This window comes from Felis catus, chromosome B1 (assembly GCF_018350175.1).
Source record: "Felis catus isolate Fca126 chromosome B1, F.catus_Fca126_mat1.0, whole genome shotgun sequence".
NCBI lineage: Eukaryota > Metazoa > Chordata > Mammalia > Carnivora > Felidae > Felis > Felis catus.
Genome location: NC_058371.1, coordinates 126,791,273 through 126,808,239, shown reverse-complemented (window position 1 = coordinate 126,808,239; position 16,967 = coordinate 126,791,273). Strand labels below are relative to the sequence as shown.

At 36.7% G+C, this 16,967-nt stretch overlaps 1 protein-coding gene across 5 annotated transcripts in view; it reads left to right on the top strand.

Annotated features, from left to right (window-relative positions):
- Positions 1–16,967, top strand: part of SMARCAD1 (SWI/SNF-related, matrix-associated actin-dependent regulator of chromatin, subfamily a, containing DEAD/H box 1) — a 78,856-nt gene that overhangs the window by 7,090 nt on the left and 54,799 nt on the right. For all 5 annotated transcript variants that reach the window (XM_019829235.2, XM_019829237.2, XM_006930958.4 and 2 more), the window contains exon 3: positions 10,982–11,159. In XM_019829235.2, the coding sequence (XP_019684794.1) occupies positions 10,982–11,159 (178 nt within the window). The remainder of the gene's footprint in view (positions 1–10,981; positions 11,160–16,967) is intronic.

The following is a 16,967-nucleotide window of genomic DNA, read 5'->3' as shown; positions in this document are numbered from 1 at the left end:
AAGGGGAAGAAGCTAGTGGAGAGGGAAAGGATGAAGGGACGGGAGGTATCTGAAGGCAGGAATCTAGGGATAGGAACAGGAGCACAGCTAGACTGTTTAATATCACACAGAAATAGAGACACATTTTATCTGGGGAGAAAAAGTGATAAAGTAAAAATAAATAGGTTAATCAATTATTTTGAGGTTGGAATGGAGGAACATTTTAGTATAAGCTTGATTAATTACTTAGTGAAATAGATTCAGCGTCCTAAAATAATTGCCATTTCACTGTGGTTGTCATGTTGAAAGTAACTTTTTAATAGAAAAATTTAAAATTATTCCCGTTAATTAGAAAGATTTCCAGAGAGCACTGCTGTGTCATACAGGTTGTATGACCTTGGGTAAGACATCAGCATTAAAAAAATTGTTTTTAAGTTTTTTTTTTAATGTTTATTTATTTATTTTGAGAGAGAAAGAGAGAGCAAGTGAGCAGGGGAGGGCCAGAGAGAGAGAGAGAGAGAGAGAGAGTGAGAGAGAATCCCAAGCAGGCTGTGCGCTGTCAGCACAGAGCCCGACACAGGGCTCCATCTCACAAATGGTGAGATCATGACCTGAGTCAAAGCCAAGAGTCAGATGCTTAACTGGCTGAGCGACCCAGGCGCTGCAAGACATCAGCATTTTTTAACTTCACTTCCTTTGCTTAGAAGTTCTCTGAAGTCTCTGCAAATGGTAAAACAGGTATGATCCTTTGAATAATGGAGCTGAGTGTATCATTTTAGCATCATGATTTTGTAACCAGGTGATACTAAGGTTTTTAGGTGTGTGTCACCAAAATGTGAATCATCTCTATATCTTTGGATAGTTGCTCTGGTTTCTTAATGTGTGCAAGTGTTGAAAAGCAATACTTTGTAGAAGGCTTAGTGCTGAATTGTTCTGATAGAAGAAAGTACAATGAGTACTCATACTTAAGTAAAAATCTTAAGTACATTTTAAGTGTATGCTTTCATCTGTCTTTCCTTTCTTACCATTTTATTTTATGCTTAGCTATTGTTTCCTTCAAAATAAAGTATATTTTAAAAAGATGCAATATTGTGTAACAAGAAGCTTCTATAATCCCTTAGTTTTGGTGTTTATTCTTTCACATTTTTTTCTGCCTGTATATATTCCAGGTTTTTGTTTTTACTATATGTATAGTGTATATTATATGCTATACCTTAATTTTTTTTAGTGACTACAGAATGTCTTATATAGATGTATTATAGTTCATGTAGTTTCCTATTAATGGACATTGGTTGGTTGGGTTTTTTCTTTATTTGTGTGTGTGTGTGTGTGTGTGTGTGTGTGTGTGTGTGTGATCAAAAGAATGTTATAGTGACCATCCTTTTACACAGATATTTTAGCTTGTGTATAATCTGTAGAAAAATTTTTGGAAATGGAATTGTCAGATTAGAGTGAATATTAGTAATATTTTAGTAATCACCAAGGTACCCTACAAAGCTTTACCAGTTTGCACCAGACTACAGTTTGGTTTTTAGAGGTCTACTTTTTCATACTAAGCCAAAATATTGCACACCTTTTTAATGTTTAATAGGCAATGAAATTGCTTTATTTTTATTCTTAATGTTAAGGTTAAGTATGTTTTCATTAATGTATTAGCCATGTGGACTTTTTCTGTGTTCCTTTTTCTCTTTTTCTGATAAACAATTTAAAATCTTTTGTTCTTTTGATTCCTTGTTTGTTGTTTGCCATAGAGAAATTTTACATTTTCATGTGGTCAATTTGTTCATTTCTTTGATGGCATCTAGAGCATAAGTCCTGATCAGACAGGCATTCCTTTATTGTAATAATATATTATATATATATATATATATATATATATATATATATATATATATACATGTATAATATATACAGCACAGCTGTGTTTTTATTTTTAATTGTAGTAAAATAAACATAAAATTTACCATTTTTGCTATTAAGAATACATATTGCAGGAGTGTTAGGTATGTTCACATTATTGTCCAATTAAACTTCAGAATTCTTCATCTTGCAGAAATGAAACTTTTTCCCATTAAACTCTTCCCTCCCATTAAACTCTTCCCTCCCATTAAACACTTCCCTCCTATCCCCAGCTTGTGGCAGCCACCCTTGTACTTTCTGTCTCTGAATTTGACTTCTCTAGATACCTCATAAAAGTGGAATTATACAGGATTTGTCTTTTTGTGAGTGGCTGATTTCCTTTTGCATAATGTCTTTAAGGTTCACCTATGTTGTAGCATGTATCAGAATTTCCTTTTCAAGGCTGAAAAATACCCTATTGTGTGTATATACTACATTTTGTTTATCCATTCATTTGTGGATGGACACTTGGGTTGCTTTTACCTTTAGGTTATTGTGACTAATGCTTCTGTGAAATGGGTGTGTAACTATCTCTTAGGGACTCTGCTTTCAGTTCTTTAGGGTATATACCCAGAAATGGAATTGACAGATCATATAAGAAGCCATCACGTTTTCCAATAATGCTTGCACCATTTTACTTTTCTGTCAGCAGTTTACAAGGGTTCTAGTCTCTCCACATCCTTGCTAGTACTTGTTTCTTTCTTGTGTTGTTTTGTTTTGATAGCCAAACTAATGAATTTGAATCAGGTTCTGTGTTGATAGACAAACTGCTGAGTTGGGTTTTGTGTTGATTTTTATTTTGATCTTAAATCTCATCTGGAATTTATTTTGTTATCAGGACCAAAGAATGGGTGATACTGTTTTCTCCTTTGCTCATTATTTGTCATTTACTAGTTTGTTGTCCCAGAACAGCTTATTGATAAACCTTTCTTCTTATATATGAAACATCATTATAGTCTAAATTCCCATGTATATTTGTATCTTAACAGGCCATTAATCAATTTCTCTAATTCTGTATTTGTTTACAACATTATCTTAATTCTGTGGTTTTAAGGTATGTATACGGTAGGTCATAGATTTTGAAGTGTTTTTTTGTTTTGTTTTGTTTTTTCTTCTTCTTTGACCTGAAAGTCCAAAGAAGTGGTTTCTGTGGCTTTTTTTCTTTTTTAAATTTCTAAGTAGGTGAAATTTTGCTTCAGTATTTTTATTAACATTTATTTCTAATTTTATTATTTTATGACCAGAGCATATGGTCTACAGTATTTCTACTTTAGCTAATTTACTGAAATTTTCTTTGGGGCCTAATTTGCCATTACTTTCTATAAAAGCTGTAAGATTTCTTGACAAGATGACATAATCTAAGTGATAGATAATTATGTGCCAAATAATAGATGAATTTTATTTATATAATTTTTTTCAAACTGTGGAACACAAACATTGCGTCATAAAGTCAGTTTCTTGGATCCTGACTAATTACATACAACTGTTTTTTAATGGAGTGGAATAAATAGAAAATTATCAAAGTATCATTTAATAGAAAGCCTCTGAAACTTTTATTTCAGTTATATGTATTTAAAAATGGGGCACTTGGGTGGCTCAGTTGGTTAAGCATCTGACTTCAACTCAGGTCATGATCTCACGGTTTTTTGGGTTAGAGCCCCATGTCAGGCTCTGTGCTGACAGCTCAGAGCCTGGAGCCTGCTTCGGATTCTGTGTATCACTCTCTCTCTGCCCCTCCCCAACTTGTGCTCTGTCTCTCTCTCCTCTCTCTCCTCTCTCTCCTCTCTCTCCCCTCTCTCCCCTCTCTCCCTCTCTCTCTCTCTCTCTCCTCTCTCTCTCTCTCTCTCAAAAATAAACATTAAAAAAAAAGAAAAACTTTTCAAATGTCTCTCTTACAGTGGGTCCCAATCAAAAGTGTTTGAAAAGCACTAATCTATGTCTTAATTATTTTTGTGCTATTAAGAGCTTAGACAGTTAAAGCCTCATATTTGTTTCTGTTAACTTTTTGCCTTATATATCTTGCAGTGTTTATCTCTTGTTATTAACATGAAGTTACGATGTATGTCAGTTATATTTCTATTGTAGATGTAAATTCTGTTATTAAAAAGTATCTCAGGTTTAACACATGCTTTGTCCAATAGTAATAGCATGGCTTTCTTTTTCTTTACATCTTTTATATTTATCTTTTATTTGGCTTAAACCTGAGGTGCTTCTTTCTCATGTCATCTTAGAGTGATGTGTTAGAAACTATTCTTCAATCTTGTATTCAGTATATTCTTTGTCTTTTTATAGAGTTTTCATCAGAGAGATAGTTTATCTTTTAGAAGATACTAAAGGTATTTCTCTTTCTACTATGACATTCCAATTAAGACTGCCCAGATTTTACTATTATTTTGGTTACCTTTTAAAAAGGTAAATCAGTGATGTGTTTTACTTGGTATTCAGAGTTAGTTGCCATGTTAGAGAATTGAACCATGTAGAGCAACACAATTAGAGTATCATAAATGGCACAGTTTTATAAGTCTTCAGGATAGATACAAAGGTTTATGTGTTTTCATTCTACTTTATATATGGATTATCAAATTAATTTGGACTACTTTAGTGTCAACTCATAATCTCTTAGTAGTGATTTTTTGTTTTTGAGTGGTCCTTGATCTTGGACCATTTGGAAAGGTCATACTAGTGTCAGGCTTATATGCTTCTTCTTCTTTTTTTTTTTTAATGTTTATTTTTGAGAGAGATGGAGCATGAGCGGGGGAGGGGCAGAGAGGGCAGAGAGAGAGAGGGCAGAATCTGAAGCAGGTTCCAGGCTCTGAGCTGACAGCTCACAGCCCAACGTGGGGCTTGAACCCACAAACTGCGAAATCATGACCCGAGCCAAAGTTGAATGCCCAACCAACTGAGCCACCGAGGCACCCCAAATGCTTCTTTTTTTCTAATGGTAGACTTAGATATGAGAATGGGTACAAACTGGAAAAATTTGGAATATAAGATTGCCTTCTTTTCTGCCTACCACCAATGGGGAATTTAGTTTGGAAAAACTTCCTGGAACCGTGGAGTCTTCTTGCATATTCTCATGATGGAGGTTCCCATTAACTTTTGGTAATGAGAAAATATCATCATCTTTTTTTTTTTTTTTTTTTAATGTTTATTTTGAGAGAGAGAGAGCAGGGGAGGGGCAGAGAGAGAATCCCAAGCGGGCTTTGCCCTGTCAGCATGGAGCCCGATGTAGGGCTCATCTGGGGCTTGATCTCATGAAGTGTGAGATCATGACCCAAGCCGAAATCAAAAGCTGAACACTTAACCAACTGAGCCACCCAGGCGCCCAAAATCATCTTCTATCTCTGAAACATGATAGGCTTTTTTATTGTTTTTGTACGAAAGGGTAGGCTGTTTTCCTGCATGTTCCTGTAGCATTTTGTTTATTCTGTCATGGCATGAATTATATTTTATAACAGTTACTTGTGTACGTGACTACTTAGTTCCTATTATTCATTTATTTGGTGCAAGTTGGACGATAACTTGCCCTTTTTTTTCTTAACTAGTCCCTACCTCCTGGACAGTGCCTTTTACACAGAAGACAGCACATGTCAGATTTTAATCGTAGCTGATACCTTATAATTATTTCTACGCTTTACCATTCTTTAATTTCCCGTCTCTTTTGTGCTGCTGTTTAAAAGTGCTTGTTTGCCTTGGCTCAGCATCATTGCATCAGGTTTTGGCCATTCCCTCTTAGCTATTTTTGCTGTTGCTTACTTCCAGAAATAGTTCAAACAAATCTAAGCATTATTATTCTAATTCTAAATTATTGACTATATTGGAAAGTTGATATTTTTATATAAACAAGCTCTTATTCTGTCCCGCCTGTTTTCAGACTGTGGTATGTGAACCTTTAGGATCCCTAAGGGCAAGCTACTTTCATGACCATAAGATATTACTTGCCTTTTTACTCTGTTGATATTTGCCCTGATGGTACTAAAGCAATGGTAGGTGAAACTGCTGGTGCCTTAGCATAAGTCAAGGCCGAGACTCCAAACTGTTCTAATAGTTACCATATTCTTAAAATTCTTTAAATGGTAGTTTCACTTAATGTTTTGGATAGGGGCACCTGGGTGGCTCAGTTGGTTAAGCATCCTACTTTGGCTCACGGTTCAGGAGTTCGAGCCTGGCATCTGGCTCTGTGCTGACAGCGTGAAGCCTGGAGCCCCCTTGGAGTTCTGGGTCTCCCTCTCTCTCTACCCCTCCCCCCTCCAAAGAAATGTTTTTGATAAAGCGGTAAAAACTGTTAATTTTGGTAAATCTCAGCTTAGCAATAGGTGTCTTTTGTTTTTAATGTTTATTTTTGAGAAAGAGTGTGCAAGCGTGAGTGCGGGAGGGGCAGAGGAAAGAGGGGGAAGAGGTTCTGAAGCAGGCTAACCATGAGATCAAGACCTGAGCAACTGAGCCTCTCAGGTGCCCCAACAGTGAGTGTCTTTTTAATACTTTGTAAAACAAAATGTGAACCAGCCTTAGCTGCATCTTGAAGTATACAGTAATCCCTTTCTCAAGGGAAAACGTTTGAACAGTTGCTTTCAGTTGTGAATTTAACTTACCATTTTTTCACCGAATACCATATTTACTTAAAGAATGACAAAATGTAGCTAAGCAGACTTAGGTATTTCAGACATTTTCTCAGAGATGAACAGTGACACCAAGGAAAACAACTGGCAGCATTTATTGCTGGTGTTAAAATTCCAGTTTTCGGGGCGCCTGGGTGGCGCAGTTGGTTAAGCGTCCGACTTCAGCCAGGTCATGATCTCGCGGTCCGTGAGTTCGAGCCCCGCGTCAGGCTCTGGGCTGATGGCTCAGAGTCTGGAGCCTGTTTCCGATTCTGTGTCTCCCTTTCTCTCTGCCCCTCCCCTGTTCATGCTCTGTCTCTCTCTGTCCCAAAAATAAATAAACGTTGAAAAAAAAAATTTAAAAAATAAAATTCCAGTTTTCAAAGGAAAGTTCGGATTTTGGAAAACTAGCATATCCACAACTGTGAGTTTGACAGTCTCCAGATACTTGAAGATCAATGGTGACATTAATGAATTTAATTTTTTGATAAAATATGAGATGTGTCAACATTTGGAAGATCTACAATAATCAGCAAGTGAACCAGTATTTTTCAAATCACCAATGCATTGGTGTTACAATGCACAGCACAGTGTTACAAAATAACACATTAAAGTGCAAGATAGACCAGTGGGTTTTAATGTAATAAGATGCAGAAGTTTATTCATATAGTTTCAGATTCCACATTGCAACTGGCCTTTAAAAAACTTCCACTTGTCAAATTCGGGTTTAGTATCAAGGAATATCCACAGTATTGTAAAAAGGCTATGAAAATACCCTTCCTAACTATATAACTGTGAGGCATGATTTTCTTCATAAACCTAAATAAAAACAGTATACTACAATAGATGAATTGCAGAAGCAGGTAGAATCTGTCTTATGTTAAACCAAAGATTTTTACAAATGTAAAACAGTGGCATTCTTAGTAAATTTGGGGGAGAGGAGTGGCATGAGGGGATATAGTTTTCATAATAATATTTGTTATTATGTAAACAGTTTAATAAGTAAAGTTTCTCAGTTTCCGCTTTCCAGTACGGTAGTATCTTAGATGTAACCAGCATAAGCAAGAGTTCTTTCGGGTCCTCAGTTTTTAAGAGTGCAAAAGGGGTTCTGCAGTTTGAGAAATGCTGTTGTATTGTAACCTTCCCTTATCCTCTATATTATCAAACTACCTCTTCTGTTTTTGTTTTTTTTTTTTAGTTTTTTTTTTTTTTTAATGTTTATTTATTTTGAGAGAGAGAGAGAAAGAGACAGAACGTGAGCAGGGAAGGGGCAGAGAGAGAAAGAGACACAGAATCCAAAGGAGGCTCCAGGCTTTGAGCCATCAGCACAAAGCCTGACACAGGCTCAAACCCATGCACAAGATTATGACCTGAACTGAAGTCGGACGCCCAACTGACTGAGCCACCCAGACGCCCCTCAGACTACCTCTTCTGTTAGTCACTTACTATTTGGGCTGTGGGCATGCCACTTGGTTCCAAGCAGTGTACATGTTTAATGTATATTTTTATATATAGGTATATGTATAACATATGCTACACAATGTATGTTGTATACATAGAGTATAATGTGCATATTTTTATGATATATGTTACATAACCACTGAGAGCTCTAAGTGATTGCATATGTGATAGAGAGTAAGCCAAACTTTTTTATTTTTTTTCTTGTTAAGCATCAGTAAGCATATTAAGCATTAGTTTTGTTTGTTTTTTTAATGTTTATTTATTTTGAGAGAGAGAATGAGTACCGTGCTCGAGCAGGGGAGGGGCAGAGAGAGGGGGAGACAGGAGAAAAAGAATCCCAAGTTGCCTCCATGCCAAATGGTGAGCCCGACACAGGACTTCATCCCACAACTGTGAGATTGTGACCTGAGGCGCAGTCAAGAGTGGGATGCTTAACCAACGGAGCCACCCAGGCACCCCCAAGCATTAGTTTTAAAAATTGATATATCTTCATTGTATATTTTGTATTATAATATATGTAAAATAAGGGGAGAAAACCAAAGATGAATATGTAATCAAGTTCAAGAAACACTAGTTCTCCTAATACTCATGAATAGATTTGTTTAGCCCTGCCCCCTCGGGCATTTAGGCATTTAAGTAGCTAATTTTGAAAAGATTATTATTCATATTGAATAAAGAGACTGAAAAACAGACATTCCAAATCATTTTGCCTTAGCCTTTTGAAAGACAGCACTGTTTGGGCGCCTGGGTGGCTCAGTGGGTTAAGCAGCCGATTTCGGCTCAGGTCATGATCTCGTGGTCCGTGGGTTCGAGCCCCGCCTCGGGCTCTGTGCTGACAGCTCAGAGCCTGGAGCCTGTTTCAGATTCTGTGTCTCCCTCTCTCTGACCCTCCCCCGTTCATGCTCTGTCTCTCTCTCAAAAATAAAATTAAAGTTAAAAAAAAAAATTAAAAAAAAAAAAAAAAGAAAGCACTGTTTAATATATTTAGCTTTAGGTCAAATTTTTGATACAGTAGACATCTAGTTTTTAATTTTATGTATGATTTGTAATATATCAGGAACACTTTGTAAAAGCAGAGCCCATAGTATGCTTATACTTATTCTATAGGAGTTGGGCTATAATCACTATTAACATAATTATCAGAATTTGTAAGTGTCTTCATGTTTATGGCAGTTAACATAGCTGTAATTTGTTCCAGTGCAGAGTTCATCCAGGTTCTTCACTCAACATTTGTAAAATTGTTGTTTTCGAAACAACGTAACTTGTTTATCAGTAGTGTTGATAGGACTTCATTGTGCTACGTAAAAGAAATTTGTTTTAGTGCCCTACAGGTGAATAGTAGTCATGTAGGCCTTGGTTAATGTTACTTACAAATATGGCTTATGAGCTTCATTACAATGATTACTACCATTTTGTGACAGGTATTGGGGATGGCCTGAGTATTAAGAGTACAAGGATTTGGACCTTTAGGCATGGATTTCAGATTTGCTCCTTATCTTTTATGACTTTGGACAAATTGTTTTCTCTATACTTACTTTATCTGTAAAATGGTGATATAGTATGTGCCCTCAAGATTACTGTGATGATTAAAAATGTTTATGCATCACTTGAGGACTTGATACTGACCTAGAAAGTAGTTAATGGCAGTGATTGTTTTTTAAATTGATACCTTTGAGCTAAAAATTCATCTGGCCATTGCTTTGTAAAATCTATTCACTAGACCAAGACACTAACTACTTTAATATGAATTTCTTAAATCTGATCTTTTCCTTCTCAAATATGTAAGGGAGAATCGTGGTTTTGCTGAGAGTAGAGAGAATAATTTTGGAACTCAAATATTGAAGGGGAAAGACCTTGGTAAAATATTTTACTCACCTATTTGTAAGGATGCCAGCTTTTTTTTTAGCTTGTGACAAGTGCCATAACAAATTACCATATTAGGTGGCTTAACCAACACACATTCATCTTGTTACACATCTGGGGGCTGTAAGCCCAGGATCAAGGTCGTTGGCGGGTTTGGTTTCTTTTGAGGACTTTTGCCATGGCTTGCAAATGGCCACCTTCACACTGTGTTCCCACATGGCCTTCCCTTCATGTATACATCTTTTGTGTCTGTCTCTTCTTGTAAGATATCAGTCATACTGAATTAGGATGCCCACCCAGACAGCCTCATTTTAATTTAATCTCTCTGAAGACCTTATCTCCAAATATGTTACATTCTGAGGTATTGGGGTTTGCAACTTAAACTTAAGAATTTTGGAGGGGCCATAATTCAACCAACATTTGTGTAAGAGGTAATGTTTATTGAATACAAGCTATATGCCAATGACAAAACTAAATGCTGAATATATATTTTCTGGTTTTGTATTCACATTAACCCTGTGATTATTAGCATCTCTACAGGTGAGGACACTGAGGTTTGGAGTGATTGATTACATTGAAATCCAAGTCTTTTAGGCTGTAGCGTCTGTGGTCATTTAGGCGAAAACTGGATAGTAGGAAATAAAAGCACAGAGAGAAAAAGATGAGACTATAAAGCACAAACCTCTCTTTTGCAGTTTCTACTAGGGCCTTGAAAGTAAATTAACCTGTGAAATGGGAAATCATTTAACATCAGCCCTGGTTGACTATTAATTTTTTCTTTAAAAACTAGTAGGGGGACCCATGGGTGGCCCAGTTGGTTGAACGTCTGACTCTTTGATTTCAGCTCAGGTCATGACCTCAGGGTTCAGTTCCTGAGAACGAGCCCTGCATCGGACTCTGCACTGACAGCGCGGAGCTTACTTGGGGATTCCCTTTCTCCCTTTCTCCCTTTCTCTCTCGCTGTCTCTGCCTCTCCCTGCTCATGCTCTTTTTTCTCTCTCTTTCAAAATAAAATAAGTGAAACATTAAAAAAATAATAAAAATAAAAACTGGTAGGAATTTTTGGCTTTGGAATGGAAACTGTGAACAGAGTTAGAGATTTTTAGCACATGATTATAATTACCAAAAACACATTTATTTTCAAGTTGCTCAAAATGCTTTTCTCCTTTTTTTCTTTACAGAAGATTCTAGTGTTCCAGAAGCTACAGAAAATGAAAGAAAAGCTGGTATATCCTATTTCAAGAATCAAAGGGGAATACAGTATATTGATCTGTCTTCTGATAGTGAAGATGCCGTGTCTCCAAATTGTTCCAGTACAGTCCAAGAGAGAAAGTTCAACAAAGACACAGTGATTATAGTGTAAGCAGCTCAATAGATTGGTTATATTTGTCTATGTAAGAGGATTTTCAAGAAAAAATTGTTTAATTTGAAAATTACCTTGGTGACTTCTCTCTTTTCTTCATTTTTTTGCCTTTTCCCTATTGCATCTTTGTTATTTTTCCCTGACTTAGAGCTATAGAGAGGTACCGTGTATGTGTATGGGCATGCACACACAGCGTATGCTTCTGGATAACAGTCATTTTCAGTAAAAAGGTTAGTGAGAGGAAATAACTTTTTTTAGCCCTCCATAGATAGGGAAATTATTTTAACATGTACCTTCGATCATCTATAACTGCTTTGTGATCTCTTCTTGAGTCTCAGAGTCAAATCATTTTAACATTTTTGGGCACATTCTGTGGAGTAGCACGGAGCTTATAGTCAGGTAGAAAGACAATAAACAAACAAACAGTATAGTATGCCAAATAATATTATGGCCAAAAGGGAAGGAAAATAATGGAGCTCAGGGTCAGGGGTAGGAGTGTGGTTTCTAAAGAACACAGTTGGAAAAAAGCTTTATTGAGAAGATAATGCTTGAGTAAAGACCTGCAGGGGGTAAGAAAGTGTGAACTATCTGGATATGAGGGTGGAAGGAAGGGCGGAGTATTCTGGTCATTGAAAGTAACTTGTTCAGTGACCCTGAAGTGGTATTATGCCCGATGTTTCTAAGGAAACAAATGATAGAGAGTGAAAGACATAATGTCACAAGGTAAGCAGCAGGGTAGAAGAGGGATTTAATGGTATTAAGCCCATAGGCTATTTAGCTTTTATTCTGAATGAGGTAGGAAGCTAATGGAGTGTAGTGATAAGAGGAGTAAAATTATCTCAATCGTTTAAAAAGGTCTTTGAGGCTGTAGGGGAGCAGTGTAGAAGTATGGATACTGTTATAACCCAGGCAAGAAATGATGGACACTTAGCCTGGGCTACTACTTGTGGGGATGATTAGAAGGGGTTAGATTCTACCTATACTTTGAAGGTAGAGCAGAGAGGTTTTATTGTTGATATTGGGTGGGAAAAGGGAGTCAAACATGACCCTGAGATTGGCCTAAGCAACTGGAAGGACTGTTACTAATAGCTGAGATACGGAAGACAGTTTTGAGTGTGATGGGGGAGCTCCTTTTGAAGGCAAGAAGACTCTTAGACATCTAGGCAGGAGATGTTAAGTAGGCAATTGGATTTGTGACATTTGAGTTCTGGGGGGAGATCTGGGTAGCATCTAAATTCAGGAATTGTGAGAATATAGATCTGATATTTAAAGTCATATGATAAAATGAAATCACCAGGAGACACTAATATAGCTGGAAAAAAGAAGATCTCTTGATTGAAGGACTCAGGTCAGGGGAACTTGGGATTTTAGGAACAGAGAAATGGGAAGAAATCTGGAGAGGTTCTAAGAAGGAATAGTTATTGAGGTAAGAGAAAGGTCAAAAGATTGTGTGATCAGAAGCTAAGTGAAGAAAATGTTGCAAAGAGCGAGAGATCGGTACTGCCTATGGCTGATGAGAAGATGAGAATTTCCTCTTAAAATGAATTTATTGTAAGCTATGATGAGTATGCCTTTCTCCTGAAATTCACTCTGAAATAAAAAAATAGTGAAGAAAAATAGTGAAGATCCTGCGTGGTTAAATGTATTAGATTCATATGTACCTGCTAAGAACAAGGTTATTCTCTTAAATTACAAAAGTAGAATTTCAAATGCAGAAATACCAATTAACATTGGCACAGTATAGTTATCTAATGTACAGTGTATATTTAAATTTTACCTGTTAATCCCAGGTAAATGTCCTTTATAGTAGCGGTATTCCAAAGTCCTGGTTTGTAAATAAAGAATGTGCCCTGGAATGTAAATCACTGTACAGTTCCTTTGCCAGGAGGTTGTATAAGGAAAAATCAGCTGGATTAAGCAATATCCTTAGTAATGTTATTTGTTTTACCTTCTCGTATAAATTCCTTATCCTGTCATTGATGGATAACAAAGTGTGAGTTTAAGAACTAGCGGTCAATCCTTGGACCATATTTTAAATAGTACTTTATAGTAATTTTTCCCTCAGTGTCATGTTGAATTTTTTTACCTAGTATCATACCTCTTTAGTCTCATTGAATCTGAAACAGTTTCTCAGCCTTTTTGTTTGTTTGTTTCTCATGTTACTGGCCTTTGAAAGTAAGAGGCCATTTTTTTTTAAGGATGTTTCACAATTTCTACTTAACCTGATTTTCTTCATGATTAAATTTAGGTTAAGTGGCAGGAACGCTACATAAATGATTTTGTGGCCTCAGTGTGTCATGTTTCAAGGCACAGTGATAGTGATTTGTCTCTTTATTGGGGAAGTATACTTGGATCACTCAGAACCCTGCCAGGTTTCACCTCTAAAGTTACCATTTTCCCCTTTACAGTGATTAATCTATGGGCAGATCCTTTGAGACTAGCTAGTGATCTTATTCCTTAGCAGACCTTCACTCAGTAGTTACAGTATTTATTGATGATTCTAACCTGAATCAGTTATTATACTGATGGTTGTATATTGCTGGTTATTTTAACTAACATTTCAGATTTTTTACTTTCATTATTTGGTATTCTAATAGAATGTGTGTTTTTCAATCAGGTTTTTAATCAGACTTTTTTTTTTAAGTTTATTTATTTATTTTGAGAGGAGAGAGAGGGAGAGAATCCCAAACAGTGCAGAGCCTGATGTGGGGCTTGAAGTCATGAACCATGAGGTCATGACCTGAGCTGAAATCAAGAGTTGGATGCTTAACCGACTGAGCCACCCAGGCGCCCTTAATGATTCCTTTAATTCTACTCTACCATTATAAGCCTCTTCCTTGCCACCTTCTATATTTCCTTTTGTGAGTATGAGAACTCTGCCTTCTTACAATAGCAGTTTATTTGTTAATTGGTTCAGTTATCCAGTATACATAAGATAGTTTCAGAATTGCTGTAATCCTACTACCACTTGACCATTGTAAGCCTATTAAGTAGAGTTCAGAATTTGTTTACAAGTTTTATTTTGTCTTTAGATTGAAGGCATATGATCAGAGTACTTGTATGACTTATTTAATGTTTTCTATGTGTCAAGGCTAAAGAAAAGCCTTCTTTAGAGATTAAGGATAAGTGGAGAGGTAAAGGAAAATCACAAGTACTAATGTTCCAGAACCCATGGGTATGGGGCTAGATTTTCAAAGAGATGTGTCAACAGTGGATGAGACTACAGAGGAATAGATAACCAATGAAAGATTTTTATTACATTTGACATTTTAGAGGATATTATTGCCCTCATAAGAACAATTTCATTGAAATGGTGGGGCAGGTGCATCTGGGTGGCTCAGTCTGTTAGGTGTCCGACTTCGGCTCAGGTCATGATCTCACAGTTTGTGGGTTCAAGCCCTGCGTTGGGCTCTGTGCTGACAGCTCAGAGCCTGGAGCCTGCTTCAGATTCCGTGTCTCCCTCTCTCTCTGCTCCTCCCCCACTCATGCTTGCTTGCTTGCTTTCTCTCGCTCTCTCTCACTCTCAAAAATAAATAAAGCCTAAAAAAAATTTTTTTTTAATAAAAAAAGAAATGGTGGGGCAGAAGGTAGTAAAACATTGAGATGAGAACGATATAGGAAATGAGCAAGTAGAAAATCAGTTTTATAAAATTTGTGGAGGAAAGGAGAATTTGCTTATTTCTTACGTTTTTTGTTGTTTTTTTTTTAATTTATTTTTGAGAGAGAGCGAGAGTGTGCGCACATACGAGTCAGGGAGGAGCAGAGAGAGAAAGAGAAAGAGACACAGAATTGGAAGCAAGCTCCAGGCTCTGGGCTGTCAGCACAGAGCCCGATGCAGGGCTCGATCCCACGAACCGTGAGATCATGACCTGAGCCAAAGTCGGATGCTTAACTGATAGCCATCCGGGCACCCTGAGAATTTGGTTATTTCAGTGCTGTGTCCACAGTTCTAGAACTCTTGATACATTGAATTCATTAATTCAGTCTTGAGCCCATTGTAGGCTTGGGAGGAAGAGCTTAGGGAGAGAGGAGATTGAGGAAAGAAGACAGTAGATAGTTGAAACAAGGTACTGTAGGAAGTAGAAAGGGCTAGAATCCCTTAGCACTGAGAGGGGACTTTATCTTCAGCAGAAGGGAAGAACTTGATCTGAGACCAGATAAAAGGACACAAACTCTTGTTTTTGTAGATTTTTTTCCTTTAGTTTTAAATCTTTTAGGCATATAAGAAAATAAAATAATGGACAGTGAACACCCATATACTTACCACCTAGACTTAACATTTGTTAACATTTTTCCTTGTTCGTTTCATTGTTTCATCTATTATTACTGACCTAGAGTTTTTTTAAATTATGGACATCCCAACATTTCTACCCTTACTAATACTTGGTGATACATCTTCCTCCTCCTGAAAATCCAGTACTGCTATCAGTGAAAAATTCTCCAGTATCTTCTAATTCCCAGTTTATATTCATGTATTTTATAGCTGCTTTTTCAAACCAGGATCCAAACAAGGAGAATCCACTGCATTTGAATGTTAAAACTCCTGACTTTTCTTTTGATCTTGAACAGTCCTCTTCCCTCTTTTTAAATGATTTTAACTTAGTGAAGAATAGGCTTTTCTTAGAGAAAACAGATTTTTCTGATTGTTTCCTCATGATGGTATCGAATTTATCCCTCTCTTGCTTTTATTTCCTATGAACTGGATGTTAAATCCAAGGCATGTTAAGATTCATAGGCAACATAAATACTACGTCAAAAGGCACGTGAGTTTGTCTCACCAAATAGTGGTGAATCCAATCATTAGGTGAAGGTAATGGCTGGCAGAATAAGAACCTTTGAAAGTGGTTATCCAGGGCAGAAATTGTGAGAAGATTACAACCTGAATTTTCTCACTGAACTAGGTGGCAGAATCGGGAAATGTGACTGTAGTATGGCAGAATGAGAATTCAAAGTTTAGTACATTCAGAATGAGAGGTGTGGGTGTCATGGAAAGGGAGAGCCATGTAATCACCTTCAAATATTGAAGGACAGGCATTAGTTACAAAGGAAGTGATTTATTTTACCTAGTTACTTTTCTCAGAGCATTTTCTCAGAGCAGGATCAAGATGTCAGCCTAGAAGCTTGTTAAAGTATATATTCCTGGTCCTTGGGGATCTGCCTTTAAATGTTTTGGGGGACTCTCAGGCAAAACTAGTGTCCTGACCAGGACAACTGAACTAATAGGAGTAGGTAACAGTGAAGTTACTAAAACACAGATTCTGGATATGTTTCCAGGTACAGAATTAGCTGCATAGCAAAGTCATGTATTCTCTGACACTAGGAATGTTCTTAACTAAATTCCCACCTTCCTTTCTCTGATCTTTATAACCTTTATCCACTTGATATACTTCTACCTTCAGATCTGCAGAATGGCCATCATGGTAGAAAACCAGCATTTCAAAATGAGATTTTTGTTAGTTTGGGAGATGGATGAATAAAATTTGGCCCCAAATGTCTTTTGTATAGGATAAACATATAAATTAAGACGGAATGAGATTAAAGTTAGTTGTTACAAAATAAAACCTCACATGGAATAAATGCTCCTTGTCTGAAGACATGTTTTGTTCTTGGCAGAGATTCTGGTACTGAATGGGACCATTATGATTTTAATACTTAGATTCTGATCACCTAGGTAGGCCATGAAAGTTCTTTTATCTTTGTGTTAGTGTAGGCTTTATAATTTCTCAAGAACAACTTGACAATGCTGGTTGATAATAGAGTATAGGTGAAAAAAGAATAGGAAAGAGAAAGTGGACATGTAATAC